General features: G+C 36.5%; 1 protein-coding gene across 3 annotated transcripts in view; it reads left to right on the top strand.

Annotated features, from left to right (window-relative positions):
* Positions 1 to 21,240, top strand: part of LOC137071438 (novel protein similar to human and mouse cyclin M4 (CNNM4)) — a 51,381-nt gene that overhangs the window by 13,881 nt on the left and 16,260 nt on the right. For all 3 annotated transcript variants that reach the window (XM_067439444.1, XM_067439445.1, XM_067439446.1), the window contains exons 2-5: positions 4,706 to 4,849; positions 5,201 to 5,335; positions 7,754 to 7,923; positions 20,178 to 20,274. In XM_067439444.1, the coding sequence (XP_067295545.1) occupies positions 4,706 to 4,849; positions 5,201 to 5,335; positions 7,754 to 7,923; positions 20,178 to 20,274 (546 nt within the window). The remainder of the gene's footprint in view (positions 1 to 4,705; positions 4,850 to 5,200; positions 5,336 to 7,753; positions 7,924 to 20,177; positions 20,275 to 21,240) is intronic.

The raw sequence follows: 21,240 nt of genomic DNA, 5'->3' as shown, positions 1-21,240 counted from the left end.
CAAGAGACAGACAAGCATTGTTTTAATGCAAGACAAAACTGCCTTGTGAAATGCAGAAATATGCTTTACTGTTAAAAGAAATTAAACCAGATTTAAACTAAAGTACTTGTCTTATTCTGACTTTGGGAAAACCTGTTTGTGGACGGCAAACACTAATATTCTCATAAAACTGCAGCATCACCTCTTCTCACAGTGTCTGAAACGGTTTGATAAAAGATTCAGTCGCTCTAATCCCCTCCTTTCTGAGAGTCTACTCTGCTCTGATTGGCCAGATGGCCCAGTCTGTTGTGATTGGTCTACTGCTTACAGCGCATGTCAAAAAAAGACGCCTCATTTAATATATTCCACTTTTTTATCATGTAAAAATATATACCGGTATTATTGTGGACGGTATATGGCACACCACTAGTAAAAATGCAACATACTTGCGTCATTATTTTATTTTAGTTTTCAAAAACCACGTATATCTCTACAGGGAAAACAAATCAAGGATAATGTCCCTGTAATTGTAAAGTTAGTATTATAACTTCATTATTGTAAAAACTTCCTCAAGTGTAATTTAAAGGGATGATGAATTGAGAAATCAACTTTCTCTTGAGCTTTTGATATATAAAAGGTCAGGGTAATATAAGAATATCCTGTAAGTTTCAGAGCTGAAAACTTTCTTGTCAGTCAAAGAAAAGCTTTTATAGACACCAGGCTCAGCAAACGGTCCTGTGCTTCATTCTTACGTCAGTGCGCGACGAAACGCCACTACTGAACGTGTAATCCAGTAGCCCCGCGCAACGACTCAATGAGCTGATCGGCTCGCGCTGGTCAACAACAATAAACATGCCGAGGAAGATAGCCAGACATTGCGCTATTCCTGGTTGTGGAAGAACACAGTCGCTGCATAAACTTCCTTCTGATCCTAATATTATGTGTGGTTGATTATGTGTGGCTCACGTGGGGAAGACATGTTCACTTCAGTTCACTGCGGGATCGTTTGTAAACAAATCTCCAGTCGATGCTGGATTTGGTTCTGACAGGAATGGTGCAACACACTTATGTGAGTAAAATGCGTTTTAATATCTAATAGTACTGCATTGTTATAGATCGTTTTGCTTATGTGTACGTGTCTAACACAATAATATCTGTCTGCAGAGCCGCAGTTTCACCCCAGCCGTGGTTTTGCCCACGCATGCGCAGTTTCACTACAGCAGTTTCACGGGCACGCTGATACATTTGATTTTTAAATCTTAATTCTGTCCTAAAACTATCTATTGATTATTGTTGCTCCTGCTGTTATTTGTATTTTTTGCATCTGCTGTTGCCCAGAGGCCTCCAGGCTCCTTTACTGATATAAAACAATGCTGTCATGAACACTTAGATATTTCTATTACGTTTTTTTCTTTTTCTTTTTTTTTCTTCCAAAAACGAACAGCCTGGTATAATAAACGCCATGTATTTTCAATGCCTGGTATAAAAAAACAAACTTTTGAATAGACATTTCAAAGGTTTCTATAATTATTAAATTCTTAATCTTAAGTCAAGATAACTAATTCCTCAAGTTGATTAATTCTGCCTGGGGTAAATGCATAAACGTCAAATGCAAATGCATAAAGGAGTAATTATGTCCGAACTGAAACTGTTTGAACCAATGAAATTATCAGGGCGGATCATCCACGTCCACATCCACATTCACCTTCACTATTTCTCTCAGAAATTATGATCATGTTGGTAAGTACTCTGTGTATCCTTAAATTTTTTTTTTTACAACACCGGCAAAGATCGTTTATTCCAGTGTGTGTGCAGACACGGTTGCCAAGTTTTTACACCCGCCAGCTACTAGCCCAAGAACGAGCCCTGCGTGTTAGATCCGCATCATGTTCGGCGGCGGACGATTTTAAAGTGACAGCTACACTGATGAACAAAGAAATAGCGGGAACAGAGAAAAGATGATTATTCTATATTTAATGTATTATTAATGTAGTTAAGAAAGCTGTTTGATAACTATTACATTTCTGTATATGGCAACTAGTAACTATATATATTTTTTAATAATGAGTTTATTTAAAGATTGTTTTAAGTTCACTTAAATTAAAAAAAAATTTAAAACCTAATAAATGTTGAAATTGGGTAGCTTTCATTTATTCTGTAATGTAACGTCATTAATGTTTCATAGAGACATTGGTATCAGTTATACTGGCCTTCATTCATAAAAAGATGCCATTACAATACAATTAAAATATGCTGTCTTTAAATTGTTTCTACATTAATTTGGAGAGTTACTGAAATTATTACAATATCAAAATATTAAAAACTCCAAAAATATTAAAGTTTAGTTTATTTTCTAATCTAAAAAGATAAATAGAATTCCTTATTTTGTTCCAATGAGGGATTTTTGTTAACATAACAGAGCAGTTGATCATTCTAAGCGTTCATGAAAATATTTTTCTTTTGATTGTGTTGTGTTTTTTTTTTGCACTAGATGCTTACACAAAGCCACGTTAATCTTAAAAACACATAATCTTTTCAGAATTTTCCACTGGTACAGGACGTGAAGATTTTCTCTTGTCATAATGATTTTTACTTATTTTTTTGGCTCATTTGTTCCTCTGCAGCATAATGCAGACCCACTGAGACGTCGGCTGCCAGAGATCTGTTCCAAAGACTGTGTTCCTGACTTTATGCTTATCTCAAGCACAGACACTTGCTCTAGAATCAGGGACCCAGAATCTTTTACATCACTACATATTTAGTCTGCACAGGCTTTATTAGCTACATCCTGTCACATTACAAACAGAGAAAAGGAAGACAAGCAAACAAGCTGTAACTCTTCATTCTCTGTCCGCTAACTGAAAAGTACCATGGTATTAATTGGTATTTATTTACCATGGTATGGATTGTAATTTATTTTGTACCATGGTAATACTATGCTGTCTCTGATTGATTTTGAAATGCGTTGTAAAAACAAGTACCATTCCACTACCATGATTTTGGACATACCATAGTACTATCATTTTGATTTGGACTTATCAAATGATTCTTGGAAGTACACTAGCATTCAGAAGTTTGGGATCAGTATGTTTTTTTTTTTCTCCTAATGTTCTTATGTTGGACTGTTCAAAATAGTTGTCATTTTGTGAAGTATTACTACAATTTAAAATAACATTGTATGTAGTGTGCAGTGTACACACACTGTTTTTGGAAGAAGTCTCATATGCTCACCAAGACTGTATTTATTTGATTAAAAAAATGAGTAAAACCGCAATACTGTGAAATGTTTTTTAATTTAAATATTTTTCAGTTGTGCCACTTAATATATTTTTTTTCCAGGATTCTTTGAAGAGAATTTATCCATTTTCTATTTTAATGTATTTTTATTTCGTATTTTTTCTGTAATGGTAAAGCTTAATTTTCAGCTGCCGTTACACAAGTCTTCAAGTCTTAAAAAAATATAATATTATGATTGGATGCTTAATGAAGTCTGGAAAGTGACTTTTTTTCAGGATAATTTGATCTAAACAACATTAAAAGAACACTATTTATGGAATTACATTTTTTGGGGTAATTTATCGATTTAACGCATTCTTGCTAAATTTAGGAGTGGTCCCAAACTTTTGAATGTTATTGTTAAATATCTAGATTTTTTATGTCATGCCACATTGCAGCGAAATCTTGTTTCTCCTGTGATTATTCGATGGTCTAAACATTTGCAGTCAAAGCTTCTGTGGTAGAGATAGGAACTGTTTTTGTGGTTTTGGACGAGATAAGTTGTTGAAATATTTTGTAACCGATGATGCTAAATTGTGTTTTGCAATTCACTGCTTTGGCTCCTTATGTCAGTGCAACAGGGTGTTATGTCTACATATAAAAACTCCTGGATTTTTGTTTTGATGAGCAAACGCTTTAGGATTTCCTGGCTTTTTGTGTGCTGAATGGCCACAATAGACGTCTTTTAAACTATGTGAACCCATAACTCTTTTTGTCTCCATTAACACTATTTATAAAGATACAATGTATAGTATGCACTAGCTACAGTACTGTGGTTTGTCTTAACCATCACTAAATTGAGCAAAAAAATAAACATGCCATGGTTTCTTGGGCATTTACCGTGGGGATTCCAAGTAAATACCTTGTTCTATGATTGTAAACGCTAATATTTCAGTACCATCACTTTACCATAGTTTTATAGGGGACTTTTTGTCTCTCTCATACTGTTAGTTACACAATTGCTCTCTGTCATAGTTAAAACCTTGTCTTTGAACTTACTGAGCAGCTTACTTCAATCTCTCTCAATCTAATGTTTTATAAATGCAAACTTAAAGAATTAAGCTTTAGCAAGTGAGTTGGATAATCGAATGTAAAATCTTTATTTTTACTGTTTAGCTTTATCTTCTCATTGAACCGAATGTCATCAAATGGATCAAAGCCAAATTGTTTTTGACTTTTTGAGTAAATCAACTTAGAAATAGTTTATTTTGAAGTATATTTGAACTGTTTGATGCTATCACCATTTTACAGTAAGTTCCAATGCATTAGCTTTAGTTAATGCAGTAGCTTTAGTTAAAATAAAGCTTTGTTAACTAACAATGATCCAATTTTTTTTTTTAAACAGTATTCATGAATCCAGGTTACAGTTTAATTTATAAACATGCTATTGTTACTATTGGACTGGACGTTTTCTAAATTTATCTGATTAATCTTATCTTATCTTCTCCAGGTAAATCACACTTGGCGATTGTTCAGAAAGTTAATAATGAGGGTGAGGGAGATCCTTTCTATGAGGTGCTGGGATTGGTCACTCTGGAAGACGTCATTGAGGAGATCATCAAGTCAGAAATCCTGGACGAGTCTGACCTTTACAGTGAGTGGACAGTGTCTAGTGAATGTGTTTTAGTGTTGTTATACAGACAGCATTACAGCTGTTTTCTTTAAATACATTTGCACAGCATTTGCACATCTCAATTTTCCAACACACAGATTTTTTTTACTTCCTCTTGCTGTGCTGCAGCGTAAACCATTTCACGTATGCTTACGAAATGACAGACTTGCACTCAGCATTTTTTGAGAAAAGCACATATCACATATCATCATGTTAATTTTTCATGGTACCAATGTGTTTTTTGAAATAATTTAATATTCTGATCCTTGGTGTTCTGCTCCAGTTCTGCTTATCTCAATTTTTCATCTCCGTCTTTTGTGCATTTCTTTGCAGCTGATAACCGCAACAGAAAGAAAGTGGCACACAATAAGAACAAGCGAGACTTCTCTGCCTTTAAACATGAGAGTGAGTCTAAAGTGAAGATCTCTCCTCAGCTGCTGCTGGCCGCTCACCGCTTCCTTGCAACAGGTAAACAATCATTCACAACCCTCACCAGACTGACTGTAACAGTACGTGTCTACTGGCACATCATTTTTTGTCCAATGGGTCACGCCTTCATTTAGCAATTTCTATAGTATTGCATCATTCCCATGAGCGTTTAATAATGTTTGACTTTTAAGTGAGCTATAACTAACTTTGTTTTTTGGCCCAGTTTACCTGTAAAAGAAAACCTGCTTAATAATTATGCACATCTGGATACAAGGCATTTTTCACTTCCTGCTCTCGTTAACAATTACACATCACTTTTATATTATTATATACAAAAATAATAGTAGTTGTAGTTTGGTATATTTTTTTATATTCTGAATATTTTTTTATATTCTGAATCTGTCCATTTTTTTTCCAATCACTTTGACTTGCATAATACTTTTGTACACACAGTAGAAGTTGTTAACCTAGGTTAAAATTGAACATTAAGCAAAGTGTTCCCCCTAGTTTTACAGACAAGGCTTAAGATGGTTCCAGACTAAAATGCATGTTTCTGTTTTAACTGGAAGCAACTTGTACTGATATACACTATATTGCCAAAAGTATTGGGACACTCCTCCAAGTCATTGAATTCAAATGTTCCAATCATTTCCATGGCCACAGGTGTATAAAATCAAGCACCTATGCTTGTGGATTTGTGATATAATGGGTCACTAAGAGCTCAGTGAATTCAAGCTTGTTACCGTGATAGTTTGCCACATGTGCAATAAGTCCAGGAGAATGGTACTTGCCTGACTGCATTGTGCCAAGTGTAAAGTTTTGTGGAGGGGGGAGTTTGGTGTGGGGTTGTGTTTCAAGGGTTGGTCTTGGCCCTTTAGTTCAAGTGAAAGGAACTCTTAAGGTTTCAGCATACCAATATGTTTTGGACAATTTCATGCTCCCAACTTTGTGGGAACAGTTTGGGATTGGCTGTTCCAACATGACTGCGCACCAGTGCACAAAGCAAGGTCCATAGACATCAGTGTCTGACCTCACAAATGTGCTTTAGAAGAAAGGTCAAAAATTCCCATAAACAGACTCCTAAACCTTGTGGAAGGCCTTCCCAGAAAAGTTGAAGCTGTTATAGCGGCAAAGGGTGGGCCAACTCGATGTTAAACCCTATGCATTAAAGGGGTACTTCAGCGCTGGGAAGATGAATCTGTATTTAAACTGGGTCATTAATGTAGTAGAAATGTGAAAATATTTTTGAATTTGGTGCCTTCTAGACTGAGAAAAGACAGAAAATGTATTTTTGTCTCATGGGGATGAAAGACTACAATTCCCAGAATGCTTTACTGCCCTGTGAGGCCATTCCCAAAGCCACCTACTGGATTACTGTGACTGAGTTAGAGAAGACACTACAATTAAAAACTGAACGTGTCTGTTCAATATAATGAGTGAGTCACCGCGCGAGTATCACAGCACTGAGCACTAACTGCAGGAGTCAGATAAATGAGCTGAGCTCTCGTGATGAGAGCTGAGGTACTCGCGACTACACTCGCGACATACATTCACAACGAGAGTTCAGTCTGGCGCGTTTCAGTTCATGCCTTTGCAAGCTTAACTTTCATAGAAATTAATTTGAGAAGTTAAAAGACTTACATTGCTCACCATAACTCCGTTTAAACGAGTGCCTGTAGCTGCGAGCTGAGCTCTGAGTGTGATCTCCATCCCCCATGCGCGGGTTCAAAACATGCGGAAATGGCTCCCTCTGCTGGCTGTAGTCTTTAGCCTTTGGCCAAACATTCCTATGATCCAAATATCGTCAAATAGCGTCCCAAAACGTTTGGCAATAAATATTGTATCTTATATGTCAGTGCCATTGTTTTGTCAAAGGATGCACACCAGTAATGTTTTTTTTTTTTCATGTTTATAAAAGCTTCTTAAATGCCCTAATTAAACTAAGGCCTAATCCTGGTATAAGATAAGCCCTGTCTTTGAAACCAGGTCTTTGTATTTCCCAGTTTTTCCCATGAAAATTGCCTTGAATCCTGGGATGGATTTACGCTAACTAATTTAAAAAAATTGAACCAACTAGGTAACACTTTACTTTACAATAAGGTCCTGTTAGTTAATGTTAGTTAATGCTTTAACTAATACTTTTTAATGTAAGTAAAGAAAAATACAACTGTTCATTGCTTGTTCATGTTAGGTCCATGAAATATTAAAATATGCATCTTTTTTTTAAACAATGTATTAGTAAATGTTAAAATTAACATATGGATTAATAAATGCTTTATAATTATTTTTCATTGTTAGTTCATGTTTCCTAATGTAGTTAACTACCTGCAAATTACATCAAACTAATGTGTTTAATCTCATTGTAAAGTGTTACAGTTTTCTTATATTAAGCAAAATTGTCTTTAATTTGTACATCTCTTGTCTGTCTTTCTGTCTCTGCCATCTGTGTCTCCGCAGAGGTTAATTTGTTCAGTCCATCTATGATCTCAGAGAAAATACTTCTGCGTATCCTTAAACACCCTGATGTGATCCAGGAGATCAAGTTCAACGAGAACGAAAAGAAATCTCCGCATCACTTCCTTTACCTGCGTGGAAAACCCGTAGACTACTTCATCCTCATTCTACAGGTAACGGCACTAACTTACGCCTAATGACCTGATTCTTATCAGGGTCACGGCTTGCAGCCAATTAGGCAGGCGATGTGTTTTAAGCGGTTTAAGAAAGCAGGATTTGGCTTGCAGCATGATTGTGGTTTACATTGCCTTCTGTTGCCTTTTGCTAAAATTAAAGAATGGGTTCAACAGAACTGCTGGCTTACAGAACAGTTTATCAGGGCTATATGGTGATGTTTGGGAACATCTAAGGCACATGGTATTAAGATGTGTTTTGGTCTATCGGGATCACAAGTGATCAACGCTAAATACAGGAGTAAACAAGGATTAAAACGTTTTGAACGTCAAATGCTCTCCAAAATAATGTCATAATGTCCATTTCGGTGAGTTTTAACGTAAACGCTCATACATAGTTCAGGAAGAATATGTTGCAGGAACAGTATTTTGGATCCAATGTGTGCGTCAGGTCTTAAAGGGACAGCAGCTGAATAAACGTGCCACTCTCTAAGTTGTGTTATTCAAACTACAAAAAGACAAACGATCACTTACTGTTCTTGACTGATTAACTTGTGTAACTTTAATGGATTAAACTGTATTTCATTTTTTACAATGAAGATTAGCCAGTGGTATTTTAAATTGTATTACTTATTTTATTTTATTTAGTTTCTTACCTAAATTCTGTTAAGACTTACCTGAATATCTTTATTCTATTGTAAGTATTTGTGCAATTGTTAGTAATATGTTTATTTGTTCTTATTTTTTTACTGTTTACTTGACTTTTTAAGATCAATTTACCATTTGAAATCAAGCTTCTATGTGCTGCATCTAAAATTACACCATTGGAAAAAATACACAGAGTTAGCAAATATTTGTGAGATGATTGTAATGGTAATTGATCAAAATTGATTTATGAAAAAACAGCTTAATCTTATAAAGTGATCTCTTCAGAAGAAATTTGTTGTGGTATCAAATGGTATTGAATATTGATACTTTTCCAGGTATTGTATCGAAGAAATTACAGTATTGTGCCAGGTACAGTCAGGTAGGATTAAAACTTTGTCAAACTTAGGCAAAACGTACAATGCACAATGTTCTCACCATTCCTGATTTCTAACATGCACTCACCACATTCACCGAGATCTTTCTGCTGTCTGAGCAGAAACAGAAGCTGATGCCCTCTATATGATTTTCAGTCATCTCTGGTTACATTCATATGCAAAATGCATGAGCTTATTCTTTGATCAAAAGACCCTCTCTTTTGAGAAATTGGGACAAAAGTATATATATAATACACACACACACACACACACACACACACACACACACACACACACACACACACACACACACACACACACACACACACACACACACACACACACACACACACACACACACACACACACACACAGAGTGGCTTGTGAAAGTATTTGGCCCCCTTGAACACATTTCAGGCTTCAAACATAATGATATGATACTGTAATTTTTTTGAAGAATCAACAACAAGTGGGACACAATCATGAAGTGGAACAAAATTTATTGGACAAACTTTTTTAACAAATAAAAAACTGAAAAATTGCGGGTGCAAAATTATTCGGCCCCCTTCAGTTAATGCTTTGTAGCGCCACCTTTTGCTGCGATTAGAGCTGTAAGTTGCTTGGGGTATGTCTCTATCAGTTTTGCACATCGAGAGACTGAAATTTTTGCCCATTCCTCCTTGCAGAACAGCTCGAGCTCAGTGAGGTTGGATGGAGAGTGTTTGTGAACATCAGTTTTCAGTTCTTTTCACAGATTCTCGATTGGATTCAGGTCTGGACTTTGACTTGGCCATTCTAACAGCTGGATATGTTTATTTCAAACATTCCATTGTAGATTTTGCTTTATGTTTTGGATCATTGTCTTGTTGGAAGACAAATCTCTGTCCCAGTCTCAGGTCTTTTGCAGACTCCATCAGGTTTTCTTCCAGAATGGTCCTGTATTTGGCTCCATCCATCTTCCCATCAATTTTAACTATCTTCCCTGTCCCTGCTGAAGAAAAGCAGGCCCAAACCATGATGCTGCCACCACCATGTTTGACAGTGGGGATGGTGTGTTCAGGGTGATGAGCTGTGTTGCTTTTACGCCAAACATAACTTTTGCATTGTTGACAAAAAGTTCAATTTTGGTTTATCTGACCAGAGCACCTTCTTCCACATGTTTGGTGTGTCTCCCAGTTTGCTTGTGGCAAACTTTAAACAACACTTTTTCTGGATTTCTTTAAAAAAATGTCTTTCTTCTTGCCACTCTTCCAGAAAGGCCAGATTTGTGCAGTATACGACTGATTGTTGTCCTTTGGACAGAGTCTCCCACCTCAGCTGTAGATCTCTGCAGTTCATCCAGAGTGATCATGGGCCTCTTGGCTGCATCTCTGATCAGTCTTCTCCTTGTATGAGCTGAAAGTTTAGAGAGACGGCCAGGTCTTGGTAGATTTGCAGTGGTCTGATACTCCTTCCATTTCAATACTATCGCTTGCACAGTGCTCCTTGGGATGTTTAAAGCTTAGGAAATCTTTTTGTATCCAAATCCGGCTTTAAACTTCTCCACAACAGTATCTCGGACCTGCCTGGTGTGTTCCTTGTTCTTCATGATGCTCTCTGCACTTTAAACGGACCTCTGAGACTATCACAGTGCGGGTGCATTTATACGGAGACTTGATTACACACAGGTGGATTCTATTTATCATCATTAGTCATTTAGGTCAACATTAGCTGTGTCTCATTTCAGAAGGTTGCGTCCTCCGGAGGTCACATTTGAAGGGTGCATACGTCATAAGGCCGTCTCATTTCAAAAAAGTGAGTAGGACACTCCAAATGAGACCTTCGAATGCGTCCTTCTTTCACAGGATTTCGGAGTGTGCATGAGGTGTAGCCTTCACGGCTGGAGATAACCCACAATTCTTTGCGTCTCCGTTATCAACCGTCATTTTTTTAAATATATATTATATGAAAACGGCACCGCCGCCAGATATACATGCGAGCGTAGGTGTGGTGTTTAAATTAAGTAGTTCAAGCTTTTTTTTTTTCTTTTTTTTTTTTTTAAGCTGTATTACCTCAAACAGATAGTTTTGGTAAACAGGATTACAACTGTTTAGTGCATTTTAAACGTTTAGAACAGTACATTGCTGTCAAGACAAGAAACATATCATAGTCATTTTCAAGTTATAAATAATTTTCATATATATAACTGCTGTGAGAGCGCAACGAGGCTGATCTTGTTGGTATAGCAACGTGATACTTCCTGCCTGTGTGTCCTACGAAGGACGTCTCGTTTAATTCTGATTGAGGACACTTCGTATACTGCATCCTACACAGGACGGGTCCTCCGGAGGACGCAGCCTTCGAAATTTAACGAAATGAGACACAGCTATTGGGTCATTCAGAGATCCTCACTGAACTTCTGGAGAGAGTTTGCTGCACTGAAAGTAAAGGGGCCGAATATTTTTGCATGGCCATTTTTTCAGTTTTTGATTTGTTATATCCAATAAATTTTGTTCCACTTCATGATTGTCCCACTTGTTGTTGATTCTTCACAAAAAATTACAGTTTCATATCATTATGTTTGAAGCTTGAAATGTGGCAAAAGGTAGCAAATTTCAAGAGGGCCGAATACTCGCAAGGCACTGTGTATATATATATATATATATATATATATATATATATATATATATATATATACACATTATAAAAACAAAATTTGTCTCCTTTATGCTCACCAAAGCTACACTTATTTGATTAAAAAAACTGAAAATATTATTACAATAAAAAATATTTTAATATGTTAAAATGTAATTTATTCCTGTGTTGACAGCTGATTTTTTCCCCCATTATTACTCTTTAGTGTCACATGATCCTTCAGAAATCATTCTATATGCTGATTTGCTGAGGTAACATTTCCAATTATTATCAATATGGAAAACAACATTTTTGGTAAAACAAAAATCAGTATTTGAATTAAAGTTCTTAAGTATATATAGAATATAAATATTTAATAACTTCGGCACTTTTGATCAATTTAATGCTTCCTTGTTGAATAAAAGTATTTATTCTTTTAAATGAAATCTTACTGACCCCAAACTTTTGAACAATAGTTTAGATGAGAAAAAGTACAGTACTGCTGTAACAGTCAAGCTGTGTTGCTGATGTTGGCAATTGTGTCCCAGTTTAATTTCCCTTCAAAGTAAGAAATGAAAGCTGAAGATTCAAGAAAAACTTGCACTTTTTGATGTACAGTAACCAGTTACTGAGAAATTACATCAGGAAGAATTCAAAATACAGAAGCTACTGTAAAAAAGAGGATATTTATGTATATTTTGAATCAAAAGAAAGAACAAGTATCTTGTCTTAACTCTTTAGTTCTCTTGACATGGTCTGGCATGAGCTAAAAAAAAAAAAAAAAAAAACTCAAGAAAGGCATCCCAAAAATATGCTGCAACTTTTTGGTATAAAGAAATAGGCCTTTTAACTGTTTCACAACTGCAGTGAAGTAGCAATAAAAAGCATTTAATGGCGGTTATTGCCAATAAAGCAGGTTAACCAATGAAATGCATGTCTGCACATGTTTTCCCATCCATTAGCTTGGGGATTTTACACTGTGTTAAATTATCACCTGGATAAAGCTCACCTAATATGTTTTTTGTTTTTACATACAAAATCCAGCTGATTTCCTAAGTGTACAGTTGTACTTTTCCCACAGTGGAACAATCATCCATCACGTATTCCTTCATTCATTCTCTCTCTTTCAGTCTCTTTCTTGGATTTGTTGTTGTTATTATTGGCCTCTAAACAATCATTAGACCATTCAGCTCATGGTGGTTAAACATCACATGCATACCTCAACCTTTCAGTGATTCAGTGAATTTCAGACCCCACACATTGTTTCCTCTATAATGAATGTTCAAAACTATGATAATCCTCAAAATGAGTGGGGGAAACCCCTTATCACATATATCATCATGCTTTTTTTTAAAAGTTTCCTAAATTTCTTTTGGATGCCTCCTACAATAGCTTTATATGCATCCAAGATCAACAACAAAACTTTGTTTTTGTCACAGTGTCTGAAACGGTTTGATAAATGATTCAGTGCCTACTGTTCTCTGACTGGTTAGATGGCCCAGTATGTTGTGATTGGTCACCGCTTGCAGTGAGTGTCAGAAATGAAACCGCCGTTACCTAAATGCAGCTCAAGAGTCTTCCTCAGCATTTGATACATGCGAACAGTAATGATGGTGTTGGTTTTAATGCATCAATTCAAGTCCTCATCCTTTGGAAGTGCAAAATTGGGTTTGCTTTTGTTGCTCAGAGAACAGCATCATCTTGACATGTCAACAACACACACCAAACTCTTCTAGGCCTTCTACGGCGTTTGAGAGCGAGTCAAAGTAGATGTTCGCAGACAGACAATGAAGACCATGGGCTGGCATTATGCCACTTTGTTCCAAACCTACGTGGGTTCGAGCAGGAAGTTAGACTGGAATTACTGACGCCTGTTTTCAGGCAGAATAGAATTGGTTCTTTCTTTCACAAACAGCTATATTACACACTAGATGAAAGGTAATATCTGAAAAAGCATAATTGGGGCACATTAAAGTTTTGTGACATTTATGCTTCTGAGAGTGTGAACTTTGTTTCTTGAACTGTCATGGAATTAACTTGTCAAGTTCAAGCTCTCCGGTTAAAATGTCTGAAGTTAGTGCACCGGTGTAGATTATTCACAGCGGGAAGGAGATTCATTAATAGATTATGAAGTGCACACTAGCAGCAGTCTTAGGCTGTTAAATATGTCGGGCATCTGTTTGTGTGGCTTTTTGTTATTTATTATTTAAAGCTGCTCAATGATGTGTTTGTTGTAAGCAGGATGTGCTGTATTATTATGATTATTATTTAATACATTGAGGGTGCTTGCAAGTAGACTTCCCAACATGGAGACCTTTCTTTCCTGGCACTAGTTGAAGATGGCCTCCAGCCAGGCCTCAAGCTGAGAGCGGGCTGAGTGACCTTCATCAAATGTTAATGCTGCTTTCTCTGAGGTGTCAAGCTTTGTGCTAAAGATCCACCACACGTCTTCTGTTGCACTCCTGTGCGTATGTGCTAAAAGGACTTGGAGTTTGTGATTAATAAAAGACTGAGATGCTGAGTATCGAATCGGTGCGTCACTATTGATGTGTATTGTTTAAGTTTTAGAAGACAAATTTTAAGTTTAGCTTTAAAAAGAGAAGTTTCTCTCTCAATCTAAAAACAAAATTTAATTCAAGATTAATGTTTAGCTAAGGAGCCATTTACATGACATCATCAACTAAAAACTTAGGCTGCCCCCTAATAGACAACCAAATGTTCCTCCAAATTTGACAGAGCTACATGAAATGAGTTTCCATGGCCGTGCGTCGGATGCAGTGGTGTAAAGCACGTCGCCACTGGACTCTAGAGCAGTGGAGACGTGTTCTCTGGAGTGACCAATCACTTCTCTGTCTGGAAATCCAATGGACAAGTCTGGGTTTGGCAGTTGCCAGGAGAACGGTACTTGCCTGACTGCACTGTGCCAAGTGTAAAGTTTGGTGGTGGTGGGGTGGTTATGGTGTGGGGTTGTTCTTCAGGGGCTGGACTTGGCACCTTAGTTTCAGTGAAAGGAACTCTTAATGCTTCAGCATACCAAGACATTTTGGACAATTTCATACACTCAACTTTGTGGGAACAGTTTGGGGATGGGCCCTTCTTGTTCCAACATCACTGTGCACCAGTGCACAAAGGAAGGTCCATAAAGACATGGATAAGTGAGTTTACTGTGGAGGAACTTGACTGTCCTGCACAGAGTCCTGACTTTAACCCGATAGAACACTTTCGGGATGAATTAGAGCGGAGACTGTGAGCCAGGCCTTCTTATCCAACATCAGTGCCTGACCTCACAAATGTGCTTCTAGGAGTCCTACTAAAAACTGAAAACCTTTTTTTTTTGGCAGCTCATTTATATTGACGATAGTGTTCTAAAAACGCAGCATTTTGTGCGCGTTTTTTAAAATGATACTGTTATCGTCTCTATGTAAACTGTGATTTATTACAGACTATAGGCGCATAGTGTTTCTTTACAAAGTGACATCACCAACTATTTGCATGGCAGAATAATACAGCATTTTTTGTTGTTTTCGTGGAACCATGTGAATTATTTTGGGATTTTCTGTTTTTAGTGTCATTGTCATGTACCGTAAGATTGGATTCCCCCTCAAAATCTCAAAATCTAAATGTATGACACGAGATTTTGCTTATTTTGGGTTTAGAAAAGCTGAATCTTTTAATTAGAGAGAGGTCAGGACTAGCCAGTTTGTGAGGTCCACATCTGGAGATTTAGCTTTAATATTTTTAACTGTGGTGATTAATTTACAGATGCAACTTCACAGTGAGGGTTTTAGACTATACTGTCAGGCTTTGAATTATCCACTGTGATTTAATGCTCTTCTTATAATTAAAAAAAATTGTGAGCACTAATATTTTTATAAAACAACCTTACAGTTTGTTTATTTGTTCAGTATCTGTTGGTCACTGTACTGAAGGGCTGTGCTTGCTTAATAGAAATATGTCTGTTAGAGTAACCAGCGTAATTATACACGGACATCTTCAAGAGTGGCTAACTGTTCAAACAAACCACTGCCTAATTGATTTTGGATATATATAGTTTTGCACATACCTATTTTTAACTCTGCTTCATGATGGAGTGAATTATAGCAGTGCAGGAAGACAGGCTGTGATTGTCTCTTCTGTACACAAATATTTGAAGATGTTTGCTTTCCTTCTCTGCACATGAGCACTGTTGTTAGTTACTCAAACAAAGAGCTGTTAAACATACTCATAGTAATTTTACACTGTGTGCTTGGCCACCCACGTTATGTTTGTGAATGATTGACAGTACTGACACTGAGAAGAGGTTACTGAGTGATGCAACTTAACTTAACCAGGCCTTCTACACACACACACACACACACACACGCGTTGTGTTTCCATGTTTTATGGGGACTTTCCATAGGCGTAATGTATTTTACACTGTACGAACTGTACATTCTATCCCCCTACACTGCCCCAACCCCTAAACCTGCCCATCACAGGAAACATTCTGCATCTTTACATTTAAAGAAAAAACTTATCCTGTAGGACTTATATGTCTTTTGAAAGGTGGGGACATGGGTAATGTCCTCATGAGTCACCCTCTCCTCTAATACCTGTGTCATACCCATGTCATTATACACATTTGTGTCCTGATATGGCTCTCTCTCTCTCACACACACTCGCACTCACAAAAAATGTCACTCACAAAATTGTCCACATGAGTTAGACTTTCCTTTTGGGGACATCTAGGATGTTTTGTGTGTGTGTGTTTTTTTTTGTGTGTTTTTTTTACATTATTATCTGTGTGTGTGTATGTATGTATGTATGTATTTATATATATATATATATATATAATATATACACACACACATACACACACACACACACACACACACACACACACACACACACACACACACACACACACACACAGTGCCTTGGGAAAGTATTCGGCCCTCTTGAACTTTGCGACCTTTTGCCACATTTCAGGCTTCAAACATAATGATATGAAACTGTAATTTTTTGTGAAAATCAACAACAGTTCGAAATATCCAATAAATTTCGTTCCACTTCATGATTGTCCCACTTGTTGCAGATTCTTCACAAAAAAAAATGTCATATCATTATGTTTGAAGCCTGAAATGTGGCGAAAGGTCGCAAAGGTCAAGGGGGCCGAATACTTTTGCAAGGCACTGTGTGTGTGTGTGTGTGTGTGTGTATGTATGTATATATATATATTAGGGCCGGGACTCGATTAAAAAAATTAATCTAATTAATTAGAGGCTTTGTAATTAATTAATAGAAAAATTAATCGCATTTTAATCGCATATAAATATTTGACCTGAGAACAATGAGAAGTAATTTTTCACATGTATTTTTAGTATACCATTGAATAATGACTGAAAACATAAGCTTAATCAACAAAATATTGTTTATTTATTTCTGTCCAGCAGACCAGTGCAATGTTTGCCATTAAGTTAAGCAAAAGCATATTTGTGATATTTGCGGCTCGATGTGCTGCGGTGATACGCAAATTCCTTGTTGTATAGCTTGCACACAACCCTGCTCTTGACGACGCTTCCATTCTTTCGTTTTTTTAAACAAAATTTCCCATCCACGGGGCCAAGCAAAGCAGTCTCATCAGCTTCTTCGTTCATGTTCACGCATGCCCTGCGTCTCAATCAGCTCCCTAGTTCCCTAGTCAGGGCACTGATCAAGACATAAGTCAATGGGCTGACTCCCTGATCAGTGCCCTGACTACTGAACTAGGGAGCGGATTGAGACGCACCCATGGTTTGTTGTTGTAGTTGTCGCGCTAGTTGGTGTTCCAGTATAATCGGTCCGTCGAAACTGATTCATTGAAAAACGTTCCGCGGTGCAAAAATAAATGCGGTTAAATTTTTTATTTTTTTGCGTAATTAATTAACGCGTTAAAGTCACGTAATTAATTAATCTTAATTAACGTAATTAATTAAGATTAATTAATTATATATATATATATACACTAGTATGTGTTTATATATATAGATATATATAGATATAGATATATAGATATAGATAGACACATACTATATATATAATATATACACACACACATATATACACATATACACACATACACACACACACACATATATATTATTATTATTATTATTATTATTATTATTTTTATTTTTATTTTTCAAACAAAGAAATTTGTATTGTTTTTGTTTTCATTATTATTTATTACAACAAATATTGGCTTTTGTAAAAGCAATTGAAGTCTTTGGTGTTCCTCATTAAGCCAAGTGTGTTAAGGGGTATTTGTAAGAACTGGATATGCAAGATTGTTTGTTGTTGACATCCTAAGGTGGGGTAAGCTACGATAACTATGCCTTAGCCAGCACACCTATACGCACACTTACACTCGGCATGCAGGTTTTGGCTACCTCCTCGCAGTCGTGGATTTGTATATTAAGTGGCACAATGACAGTCAGGACGGTCTATTTAAAGATCTCGTCTCTCCATTCCGTGTGTGTGTGTGTGTGTGTGTGTGTGTGTGTGTGTGTGTGTGTGTGTGTGTGTGTGTGTGTGTGTGTGTGTGTGTGTGCGTGCACATTTTGTCCTGGAGGTCTTTCTCTGTAAGGTCAGTTTGCATATTTGTGAAACGTGATTGATCTGATCTTTCCAGAAAAACAGGATTCATACAGCCACTGCAGTCCCCTCCCTGCAAACAATCTCAGTCCCTTGATGTTTGCGAAGGGAACTGAGTGTGTATGTGTGTGTCATGCTGTATTGTGCACCTCATTATGTGGACATCAGTCACTTGTGGTATTCGGCCCGCTCTTTTCGAGCTTGTGTGTGTGAGCGTTATTGTTGTCTCAGTGGATTTACTGCGCTACAGTTCTCACATTCCTCTTGACCAGAGCTCACATTCACATTTTAATTCACTCTGGCCCTTCTCTGTCTACAGCTAGTTGTTCATTTGTGTGTCTGTCCACCTAGGTGGTGATGCTTCTATATCATAGCTCTGTGATATCATAGCTATCAAAATCCAGTGTTCGGCATTTTGCGTACGTCAGTTTTTGTTGTAGATGTCTATTTATAAAAAAAAAAAAAAAAAAAAAATTGTGTACTGTGCTAATTAATTGAGATTTCTTACAGCTCTTACAGGTTGTTGGCCTTGTCTGTTTCGTTGCTTCTATTACTCTCCCCTTTTTTGTAAGTCGCTTTGGATAAAAGCGTCTGCTAAATGATTAAATGTAAATGTAAAAATGCTTCTGGGAAACTAGTTTTGTGGTATGTTCTTCGGTCAGAAGGACAAAGGCTTGTGGCCATGTCTCTGATTCATTCAAAGGATTAGCTCACCCGAAAATTAAAAAATCTATAATTTATTCACACTCAAACCTTTTTCCATGCAGCACAAAAGGAAGATGTTTTGAAAATTTTTTACGCCTTTTCAATGCAATGAAAGCATACTGTGACCAAGAGGTTTCAATCGATGGCATGAATTTAGTGTATAGTGATGTACTTTCTTCCATTAAGCTTTCATGTGGCGTCAGAAGACTTTTGTAAGTCATTTGTGCTATTTCTTTTTGTAGAATGCTTTTTTTTTGGGTCCATTTTTGAGCGATCACACTGTACTTTCAGCTATATATATATATATATATATATATATATATATATATATATATATATATATATATATATATATATATATATATATATATATATATATATATATATATATATATATATATATATATATATATATATATATATAATGTATTTATTTATTTTTCAATGTACGGTCATTCTAAAAGTTTGGGGACAGTACATTTAGTTTAGAAAGAAATTGCTTTTTTATTTAGCAGACAAATTAATTTAATAAAAAATGACAGGAAAGATAATTAATATATTCTATTTCTAATAAATCCTGCTCTATTCATCAAATAGTCCTGATAAAATGTATAATGGTTTCAAAAAATAATTTTCCAGCACAGCAGTTTTCAACATTGATAATAAGAAGAAATTTTTATTCAGCAGCAAAATCATCATATTAGAATAATTTCTGAAGGATCATGTGACACTGAAGACTGGAGTAATGATGCTGAAAATTCAGCTTTGCAAGAGTTGTCAAATGTACCGACATGTGAGGATACTAGCATTTCCCTCTAGCGTTTTTGTTCTTAAACACCTCTGATTGGCCATTGTGTTCACTCGCTCAACATACATGTCTGTTATTGGCTACAGTGATCAACGCTCTTCACCAAGTGTTTCAATGACACTTGATCTTCACCGAGTGTTTACACAGCTATAGAGGGTATGCATGTGACTTAGGTTGCGCCAACTAAGTGCCAAAAAAGACTGAGCGGCAGCATTGGTAGTACTTAAATGGTTATCACTTAAATATCTACCATATTCTGTCAATTGGATGTTTTTAAATATACACTGACAAAAAATATGTACGTTTTAGGGCAAAATGGTTGTTTGGTAAGTTGTAAGGAACACTATAGAGCCCAAATTTTAACTTTTCATTGGTTTTACTTGCGTTTTTGCAGTTTCACCTATCATGCACTTTTTTATATCACAATTATTATTCTTTTTTTCTCACTTGTTTTTCAAAAACCACCCAGAATCATCTTACTACTTTGTGCACAGGGCCGTGTGGAGGTGGAGGCAGGGAATGAAAACATGAAGTTCGAGACCGGACCTTTCTCTTTCTATGGAGTAATGGCACTCAGCGCTCCAACATTAGGTGAGACAAACACACACAAAGTAAAACATACATCAGAAATTCAAGCCAACCAAGACTCTTTTTATTCTTCTTTTCAGCAAAAACCTCAAAGTCTAAAGGCTGTTACATACTCCGCAAGAACAGAGAAAAAGTTCTCGCCCCCAACCCTGGTTTGGGAGTTCTCGCATCTTGTTCTCGACATATCGTCTGAGTAGAACTTCTTTCTTGTGGGTGTCTGAGAACTATTTGATTATGTCAGAAATTTTAAGTGGGCGGGGTTATTGCGGAAAAACGGACATGTTCGGCACCTGCTTTTCTCGTGAAGTATGGAACGTCCCAAACTTTTTTCTTGTTCTTGCCACCTCGAAAAAACTAAAAAATGTCTTTGTTCTTGTGGAGTATCTACCAAGCTTAAACCTATAATATGTGATTTACCAATATGCACAAACAAACATGCCACTTCATATTGTGTTGCTGAGCCTCTTCAGTCTGTGGGTTCATATATTAAGTGGTTTGATGTCAGGATAGTCCATATCCTACACACTATCCTTTCGGATTTGTGTGTGGATGAACAGTAGGTGGTCTTGTTTGTGAGTCTGTGTGTGCATTATGGTAAATGGCACATTATTAAAGGGTTCAACAACAGATGGGAAAATACTTTAAAGCAACAGTCAGCTTTGCCACTAATCACTCATAATTATAATTATCTCAAGGTTGGATACTGGGACTTTTTCAGGCCACCCATCAATACTTGTTATGCTCTGAAAAAGTTGTACACCAACGGCCTCTAGTGGCCATATGCTTCCTCTTAGTTCATTTAAAGGAATAGTTCAACCATAAATGAAAATTTTCATCATTTACTCATCCTCATGAATGAACCTGTCCTGCATGATTCTTCAGTGGCGTACAAAAGGAGATTGTAGGTAGAATGTGGATGCTGCACTTTGCCATATAATAAAGGGTTTTGAAGCCATATGACTGCTTTGT

The sequence above is a fragment of the Pseudorasbora parva genome, chromosome 3, assembly GCF_024679245.1.
Source record: "Pseudorasbora parva isolate DD20220531a chromosome 3, ASM2467924v1, whole genome shotgun sequence".
Lineage (NCBI taxonomy): Eukaryota > Metazoa > Chordata > Actinopteri > Cypriniformes > Gobionidae > Pseudorasbora > Pseudorasbora parva.
This window is presented reverse-complemented; position numbering and strand designations above follow the sequence as displayed.